General features: G+C 42.2%; 1 protein-coding gene across 1 annotated transcript; it reads right to left on the minus strand.

The window, feature by feature from the left end:
- Positions 1–2,663: 2,663 nt before the first annotated feature.
- LOC109889515 (class E basic helix-loop-helix protein 41-like) lies at positions 2,664–6,743 on the minus strand. Its single transcript, XM_020480986.2, has 5 exons — positions 6,444–6,743; positions 6,270–6,333; positions 5,991–6,098; positions 5,767–5,878; positions 2,664–5,556 (listed from the first exon to the last, which is right to left on the minus strand). Exons 1-5 carry the CDS (start codon positions 6,503–6,505, stop codon positions 4,610–4,612), a joined length of 1,293 nt encoding a protein of 430 aa, XP_020336575.2. The 5' UTR covers positions 6,506–6,743; the 3' UTR covers positions 2,664–4,609.
- Between the last annotated feature and the right edge of the window lie 3,287 nt (positions 6,744–10,030).

The raw sequence follows: 10,030 nt of genomic DNA on the forward strand, positions 1-10,030 counted from the left end.
AGATACTTTCACCAGTGTCCTGAATTCTGGTGACAACTGTGTAAAGATTTAGTCAGATAGAAAGTATTGTGCTTCGCCAGTGAGGGTGGAAATGTTGCAGTTTGGAATATTTAACTACTAGACTGCTTATCCATTACTATGCAGAGCAGTACTGATACAGGGAACCCCCAAGGCTGTGTCTGTCCTTCACTGACCTTGACTAAAACAGAAGTAAGAAGTGACTGGAAATCAGCTTATTGCTCTCTGATTCAAAAAGCTGACACACCTTTGACTTATCAACAAGTCTTACAAATCAGACAATAGTTTTTGAAATATTACCTAACAATCCAAACGGAGAAACACAAATATCATGTTAAAAACTAGAGATCAAATCAAATTTTATTTGTCACATACATGTGTTCAGCAATGTTATTGCAGGTGTAGCGAAATGCATGTGATTTTAATGTAAGAAAAAACATGTAATACTGCACAGTTTCCTAAGACTTTGAAGCACAGCAGCCCTATCCGTCTGCACCATTTTCCAAGGTATCAACCACCTCTGTTTGGTCGATACCAAAAATGTACAATAGTGACAATTGGTAACATTTGCAGTGATGGCTGTGTTCAGAAATAACAGCCTAACAAGAAATCAAGGTGTTCAACTAATTGTGACAACATAGACCTACGGTACTAGGGGTGGTCTTTGTCATCAGGCCTACTCAAAGGTGTTATTAGGAACAGAAGCCCTTTTGTCCTTTTCACTGGAGTTGACTTTGCCAAACAGCACAAAAGTAGTGAAAGAAACGTCGTTGCTTTGCACCAGCCTGCGTAGTCAGTGTGTGTAAGTGTAAACACACTTCATCATTCTCTTATCACATCCCACTGGGCACACACTGGTTGAATCAACGTTGTTGTCCACATCATTTCAATGATGGAATAGACGTTGAATTGACATCTGTGCCCAGTGGGATGACATTAGCTCTAAGCCTTAGCTTCCTATACATTCCACAGCTGGCTTGATGTCAGCTGATTAGAGAGCTAGTAACAATACAGATCAACCTGAGGACTTAACAGTATCAGGGTGTACAGTATGACTTGGTGTTCACACCACTTGTTGTTGGAGATCCAATTGAATGTGGATGCTACTGTGATAATGGATGTAGAAGTTTTCAGAAACATCTTCTATTCTTATTTACAATAAAAAGTGACTTAAAAATGACAGAATGTATTATTAGGCTAAACATCATTTTAAACACAACCAAAACAAACTGCAAATGAATCCAACAAGTTTGTAAAGTCAAAAGCTTGATGTGGTCATTGAATGCCAGGAATATGGGACCAAATACTAAACTTTTGACTACTTTAATACACTATAAGTTAATGTGTCAATGTTAAGTAGATCATTGTAATGCTTGTGATCATCTCTAGCATGTCTTCTATCAATGAAAGCATATGTTATAGCTACACTACATGACCAAAAGTATGTGGACACCTGCTCGTCGAACATCTAATTCCAAAACCATGGGCATTAATATGGAGTTATTATAACAGTCTCCACTCTTCTGGGAAGACTTTCCACTAGATGTTGGAACACTGCGCTGGGACTTCCATTCAGCCACAAGAGCATTAGTGAAGTTGGCACTGATGTTGGGCGATTAGGCCTGACTCGCAGTTGGCCTTCCAATTCATCCCAAATAAGTTTGATGGGGTTGAGGTCAGGGCTCTGTGCAGGCCAGTCAAGTTCTTCCACACCGATCTCGACAAACCATTTCTGTATGGACCTCGCTTTGTGCACGGATGCATTGTCATGCTGAAACAGGAAAGGGCCTTCCCCAAATCGTTGCCACAGATTTGGAAGCACAGAATCGCCTAGAATGTCACTGTATGCTTTAGTGTTAAGATATCCCTTCACTGTAACTAAGGGGACTAGCCCGAACCATAAAAAACAGCCCCAGACTATTATTCTTCCGCCACCAAACTCCTGGCATCTGCCAAACACAGATTTGTCGATCAGACTTCCAGATGGTGAAGCGTGATTCATCACTCTAGAGAATGCGTTTCCACTGCTGCAGAGTCCAATGATGGCGAGCTTTACACCACTCCAGCCGACACTTGGCATTGCTTATGGTGATCTTAGGCTTTTATGTGGCTGCTTGGCCATGGAAACCCATTTCAGACAAACAGTTCTTGTGCTGACATTGCTTCCTGATGCAGTTTGGAACTCTGTGAAGTGTTGCAACTGAGGACAGAATATTTTTTACATGCTACGCGCTTCAGTACTCATTGGTCCCATTCTGTGAGCTTGTGTGGCCTACCACTTCGCGGCTGGTCCGTTGTTGCGCCTAGATGTTTCCACTTTACAATAACAGCACTTACAGTTGACCGGGGCAGCTCTAGCAGGGCTGAAATTTGACTAACTGACTTGTTGGAAAGGTGGCATCCTATGAGGTGCCACGTTGTAAGTCACTGAACTCCTCAGTAAGGCCATTCTACTGCCAATGTTTGTCTATAGAGATTGCATGGCTGTGCTCTTGATTTTATACACCTGTCAGCAACGAGTGTGGCTGAAATAGCCGAATCCACACATTTGAAGGGGTCTCCACAGACTTTTGTATATGTAGTGTGTCGATGAAGCAAACTATCCATTTTGTGGTGAAAAAATAAATAACAATAAGACATCCAAATGGTTTTTGGTCTGATATTTATTTTACAACTTGTCAGCAATAATTTAGAACACCATATGTGTAAAGCATTAACGAAATGTGCAACAGTTGCTCGGTTAAATATTTTTGGACATTGACATCAGACATATATTCCATAGTATATTCACAAAATTATTTACACACACGTGCCACTTTTGAAGACAGTTTAAACTCTCCAACCCTGTTCCTGGAGAGCCACCATCCCGTAGGTTTTTGCTCCAACCCTAATCTAGTGCACCTGATTCTAATAATGAGCGGGTTGATAGGCTGAATCAGGTCAATTAAAACTGGGGTTGGAGCGAAAACCTACAGGAGAGTAGCTCTTCAGGAATAGGGTTGGAGAGCCCTGGTTTAAAACATAGTGGATTTGAGGCAAGAGCTGATGAACATAAGCTAAAAATAAGCAATACTGGGTATGCAAATTATATGTAGTTACTCACACAAGGAACTCATAACACACAATAAACACCACATTTGCAGGAATGAATCTCTTTTAAAAGGACATTTATCAGAACTATCGGTCCCCGACCAAAGTTACCTCTCCATCTACATACACCTATCCTGTATGTGTTTGTGTTAGAATGTGATACTACAGCTACTTCTTCATTCTGAGGCTGAGCATCAGTTGTATCATGTAGCTGTATAAGTACAATAAGACTTATTACCCCAAAATGAGCTATGATTAGTGGCTTATAAGTTCTGCACAAAATCACTAAAAAGCTTCAATATCTGTAGTAGCCTAGTATCTGGTTCTTCAAACACATTGACAGTCTGTACAGTCTGGAGTAAAATGTCTGCCCTCTAGTTTAGTGATTTTCTAAAAATAGATACAGTGATAGACTAGAATAGTTGGAAAGTGAGTGTTGGGAGGGAACGGGGGGGGGATTTTCCAAAGGCAGAAACAAGTGCACTTTATCTCTCAAATAGTAAAGAACTACACGTTAATCCTATACATACAAACTTCCAGAGCTAAGAAATACACAGGTAGTTACATTCAATATCAAAGTTCTATAAGGTGCTATCATACCTAGTATCATTTTGCTGGAGGTAGCCGACAGGTCCCACGGTGTCTCATTATGTGTGCAGAGATGCCAACCAATCAGGGACATAATTGTCAATTGTCATAAAACAGCATCTTCCAATGAAGTGCTTCTTTTCAATATGCCAAATATCAGCAGTCAGAAAAACATATTTGAGGAGGTGATTGAAAATTCCAGAAGACTAAATAGACAAATCAAAACGAGTTGGCATGGATAGGGAGTTACATAATACGTAGTCATGTATCCAGTTAGTTAGTAATTTGTGTGTGTATGGGGGGTCAATTTAGTGCATATGTACAAGGAAATGGATCAAAACACATCAATCACCATTAGTCATACTGTAGTCAGTCAGCAATGTTGATTCTAACCTTGGTGGAGGTCATTTGCAACTCCATACATCCAATGTGACTAGTATCTGATTGGGGATCTGAGCACAATACTGCGCATAGAAGCAGAATGTTTATCTTGATGTTTTGGCACTGATATAGCCAGTTTTAAAGGTTGTGTCAATGGAAAAACGAACTCCAGCTCAATATACCCTAGGACTGTAGTAATAACAGATGTGTGCATGTTGTTAGTGTCAATCATTGTCGATTATCATTCAGATTACTCTTGCATTAAGTGCAAAAGGCACAAACTGTCACAACTTCCCCTTGCCTGGCCAAAATAAAGGAGAAATTCAATTGTGAAACTTGTCTCGAAACTCCTACTATCAATGACAATCATTTAAAATATGAAAATAAGGTCAAAACAGACAGCTATCAGAAAATCCTAAACAAAATAATATGCAGAATGTAGATCCAATTAGGATATAGGCTACACAGGTAAATTAGACCGTTTTTACAAGAAATAAAAATCTAATGTTATCTTCATTATGTACAGTCATTTTCATTGTCTGGGGAGTCGTTCCCTAATACCATCATCATCATCATCATCATCATCATCATCATCATCATCATAATCAACATCATTCTCAGGGTTGTCCTCCCTCTCCTCAGGTGAGCCCGGCTCCACGTTTGACATGTCACTGTCGTCAGAGAGAGAGTGCTTGGAGTTGGAACCGAATCCAGAGCTCTTCTCTGTCGACATGCCGGAGAAAGCACCTGCGGCAGCCGCTGCAGTTGCCGAAGCTTGTGAGTTAAGGCCGGGGTATAACCATGGAAACGGGGCTGAGAGAGCTGCTGCTGCCGCAGCAGGGTACACAAACTTCTCTAGGCTACTTTTGTCGAATAGCGGCATGTAGGTCGCTGCTGCAGAGGGATTGATGAAGTAAAAAGGCATGCAAAATGGAGTCTGCTGTCCCACGCCAGTTATTCCCATCAAAGAGTTCATAAAGGCCAGATCAGGTCTGGTGGTCGTGTCTGCGCCCGTCGTACCGTTTCCAGCCCAGTTCATCTTCGTTTTTTTGGCTGCGCGTTCATCCCCGAACTCCTGCTTTATCTTCACTGCTTTGCTACGGTCACATCCTTTATTCCCATCGGTCTTTTCCGCCTCACCCCCGTATCCACTGTCTGTGTCTGTGTCATTCTCGTTAAGCTCCCCGTGGCTCCTCTGTATGACCGATACGCGGTCATGTCCGGCTTGTATTTCAGCTTTCTGGCCATCGCGCTCCAGCACGTCTCCGGCAGGTTGCTGGGAATGGAGCAGTGGCGCACTGGGCTGAAATTGCGCAGATACTTTGTGCAAGTGGTTGATGAGCTGCGCGCACCGCTGCTCGCGCGTATTCCAGTTCTCGAACTTGTTGAGGTACTGCAGGACCTCTTTGGCACATGCTTGGAACCCGGAGTGGAACGCATCCAAATCAGCGTGAACGGACGTCTTCATCGATCGATCCCCTGAAAAAGTTAGAAACGACACAATTTACAGTACATGATTTAATCGTAATCAACTGTGAGAACACAACCAATAGGCCTATCGAATTTGAGTTAGGCTACAATAACTTTTACGCATAGCCTACCCAAGCCCAACTCTAAACCCAAAGTAGTCTATGTAGAGAAACCTAAAAGTCAAAAATTGAAGTCACTGGAGGTTATGTAACAATGTACCATTCTGCAAAGCAATAATCTTCTGGTGTTGCTGCTCAGTGACTGCAGTCAAAGCGTTTAAATGCTTCAAAGTTAACTCGAGAACAACCGCTTTCTCCAAATGCCCGAGCGTCTGAAAGAGAAAAACATGATATCCAATTACTCAACAATCATTTAACGAAACAATCAAATAAAAACACACATTATTAGGCTATACATCATCCTTCATAATTGCAAAAGCTTACCGTCAATTTGAGATGTTCGGGTAACAAATCCTTCAGCTGTCCGATACATTCATTGATTCTGTCTCTCCTCTTCTTCTCTATCAATCGGTGTGGTAACTTGTACGCGTCCTGGGAACAATTAAGATAGAAATATTCGATTAGGACCACAGAAACGAATGACAGTGTTAGATTCATTCTACATCAAGTGCCACATAGTCAAGACAGTTGTGTTATCCTACAATGACTTGTTAGCTATCAGACATTGTATTGAGATGCAAACAAGACAAAATGAGCGCATACCTTGCCATCTTCGCGCTTCAGTCCTCTTTTCGATTTACACATGTAGAGTGAGGAGTATTCCAACCTGAAATAAAGAAAGAGGGCAGGATAGTCACATAGTTATAAAGGTACCAAGGATGATCATCTAATAGTTTATGGACAGAGCCCATACTGTCCTAAAAATGAAATTATTACCCTAAAAAATGTTCATGATCAGTAAATTGTCTGTCTTGCAGACGCGGTATTCTTTCATCCATAACTTGTCGGTAGGCTATTCCACTTTGTCTTTACAATGTTTGTTATTCCAAAACCAGCAGACAGAGAAGGTTTGGGAAGATGTTACACGGCGACTATTCTCGATAGTGCTGCGCTTTAGAATGCTGTCTATTTTCCTCAACTGCCACTTTGCGAGCAGTTTGTGCGAGAGTGCACAGCGCACGCGCGTCTCGAGTCGGAACAGCTCCAACTCACGTGTAAACTGCACCAGCACAACGTCCGGTAATTAAGACCTTTGCAAGACCCGGTCTAGTAGGCTACGTCACAGCCCGTTTCTATGGCAATGCAAAATAAGACATATCTATTAATGTATGGTATTCTATTGGAGTTAAAAGTCATAGTCAAACGACTGAAATAATTGTTTATTATATCATGTCTGTTCTACCGGTGCACATCATCATCCAATTGAGCTCTGCTTTGACCATGTACGTGAATACGACGCGCACACGGGACTGTGTTTTCGCGTGCGTGCGTGCAAGGCGAGTGTGCATAGGGCGCTCACGCACACACACACACACACACACACATCCGGGGGGCGAGGTAGGCTGCTCATCCCTTCTCGCGCTGAGTCTCTCAGCCCGCCAGCCGCCCTGAGGTGTGTTTTCAGTAACCATGGCACTGTCTGAGTAGGCTACACAAAAACGTGCGCAGCAGTTCCTTATTCAACGGTGTTGACATCTTCCAATGAACAAATTCGTAACAATGTATGCAATCGTGTCATTGTGCTATGCATAATGCATTACAATTAGGCTACATTATTGTTGAGCACACGAAGATAATGTGAACATGGCCCATGTGAGAAGAGAAACAATTATATGTGTTAACTTATGCATGCTTGGCTATTGAAACATGTTTTACTAAGTGACATGCCGTTTTTATTAAGATCCAATATTGATACTTTGGAGATCATTGGAAGAAATAAACTTGCACTATTATAAATATGTAATAAATATGTTATGTTGTTAGTAATACATAGGCAAATAGTGTAGCCTACTGCCAAGACGTGACACTAACTTAAAACATGTTTCACCATATAACCAAGCAGCTTCAGTATACTTACACTGGCCATGTGATATACCATGTAACACCTAGCTATAGAGACATTTAAAGGGATACCTCACCCAAATGACGTATTGGTTTCCTTACCCTGTAAATAGTCTATGGACAAGGTATGACAGTAATTCATGCTTTGGTTTAGTACTCCTGACACTGTTTCCAGATGCTAACATTTTAGCATTTGTAGCACAAATCCCATTCAAGTCATTTTTTTAGGCATCATATCCAAATCATAGTATCTAAATTGTATTGTGAAGCTCACCAAAGTAATTTATGGATGATTTGAACATGATGCGCGAAAAATGCCAATATCGCTCCCATGACTTGAATGGGATTTGTGCCACAATTGAATGCTAAAACGTTAACATTTGGAAACAGTGCCAGCCACTGCCAGGGAAACTAAACCAAAACATGGATTGCTGTCACACAGAACGCATAAAGGGTAAGGAAACCAGAGTAATTGTGTAATTTGGGTGAACAATCTCTTTAATATAAACTTCAGTAACAAAAAAAAACAAGTTTCCATCTGCATTTTATAGTGAATGTGCCCCCTCTGGTGTTGGCATGCTTTAGCCAACAACTGGCAGATAGCCTACAGTGCAGGAAGGATAGCGTACATGATGAAATAATTATGGACAAAAGAAAATAGCAAGATTATTTTTATTTGTCAATCGGCAGCCAAGCATCGATCATAATGTCTCTCGCGATATTTATTGGAAAGGAGCATCAATCACCGCGTGCACTTTCACCACCTTGTGATGTTCATACATTTATGTTATCTGTAGCCAAATAAACTGCATTCTTTCCCGAGTCATAGTGGACAGACCACGCAACATATCATTGATGCTGCCGTTGACAGTGGTAAACCCAAAGCAACACCCAGGGTTTATTGCTATTAGCCCATACAAACACCTGCATAACATATTCACAACAGATACTTTTTGGGGACTTTTTACACATTTTGTTAGTTTTTTTTTAATCCTCATAAATTTACACACAACACCCCATGATGACAAAGCAAAAACATGTTTTTATACATTTCAGCAAATTTATATTAAAAAAATAAAACAGAAATACCTTATATACATAAGTATTCAGACCCTTTGCTATGAGACTCCAAGTTGAGCTCATGTGCATCCTGTTTCCATTGATCATCATTGAGATGTTTCTACAACTTGATTGGAGTCCACCTGTGGTAAATTAAATTGATTGGACATGATTTGGAAAGGAACACACCTGTCTATATAAGGTCCTACAGTTGACAGTGCATGTCAAAGCAAAACGATCGTGTCGAGGCACAGATCTGGGAAGGGTACCAAAACATTTCTGCAACATTAACGTTCCCAAAGAACACAGTGGACTCCATCATTCTTTAATGGAAGAAGTTTGGAACCACCAAGACTCTTCCTAGAGCTGACCGCCTGGCCAAACTGAGCAATCAGGGGAGAAGGGCCTTGGGGTCAGGGAGGTTACCAAGAACCCAATGGTCACCCTTTGTATGTTTTATTTAAAAATGAATATATTGATATATGTATATATATATATTTTTCTAACTTTTTAATGATATCCAATTGGTAGTTACAGTCTTGTCCCATCGCTGCAACTCCCGTACGGACTCGGGAGAGGCAAAGGTCGAGAGCCATGCGTCCTCCGAAACACGACCCTGCCAAGCCGCACTGCTTCTTGACGCACTGCTCGCATAACCCGGATGCCAGCCGCACCAATGTGTCAGCGGAAACACCATACAGCTGGTGACCGAAGTCAGCGTGCATGCGCCCAGCCCGACACAAGGAGTCGCTAGAGCGCGATGGGACAAGGACATCCCAGCCAGCCAAACCCTCCCCTAACCCGGACGACGCTGGGCCAGTGTGCACCGCCTCATGGGTCTCCCGGTCGCGGCTGGAAGCGATACAGCCTAGGACCGCTGCGCCACTCAGGAGGCCCCCGATGGTCACTCTGAAAGAGCTCCTGAGTATCTCTGTTGAGATGGGAGAACCTTCCAGAAGAACAACCATCTCTGCAGCACTGCACCAATCAGGCCTTTATGGTTGAATGACCAGACAGAAGCCACTCCTCAGTAAAAGGCACATGACAGCTCACTTGGATTTTGCTAAAAGGAATTGAAAGGATTCTCAGAACATTAGAAACAATATTCTCTGGTCTGAATGCTTGGCCTGAATGCCAAGCATCACATCTGGAGGAAACCTGGCACCATCCCTAAGATGAAGCTTGGTGGAGGCAGCATCATGCTGTGGGGATTTTTTTCAATGGCAGGGACTAGGAGACGAGGGAAAGGATCGAGGGAAAGATGAACGGAGCAAAGTACAGAGATATCCTTGATGAAAACCTGCTCCAGAGTGATCAGGACCACAGACTGGAGAGAAGGTTCACCTTCCAACAGGACAACGATCCTAAGTACACAGCCAAGACAACGCAGGAGTGGCTTCGGG

The sequence above is a fragment of the Oncorhynchus kisutch genome, linkage group LG4 (assembly GCF_002021735.2).
Source record: "Oncorhynchus kisutch isolate 150728-3 linkage group LG4, Okis_V2, whole genome shotgun sequence".
NCBI classification, from domain to species: domain Eukaryota; kingdom Metazoa; phylum Chordata; class Actinopteri; order Salmoniformes; family Salmonidae; genus Oncorhynchus; species Oncorhynchus kisutch.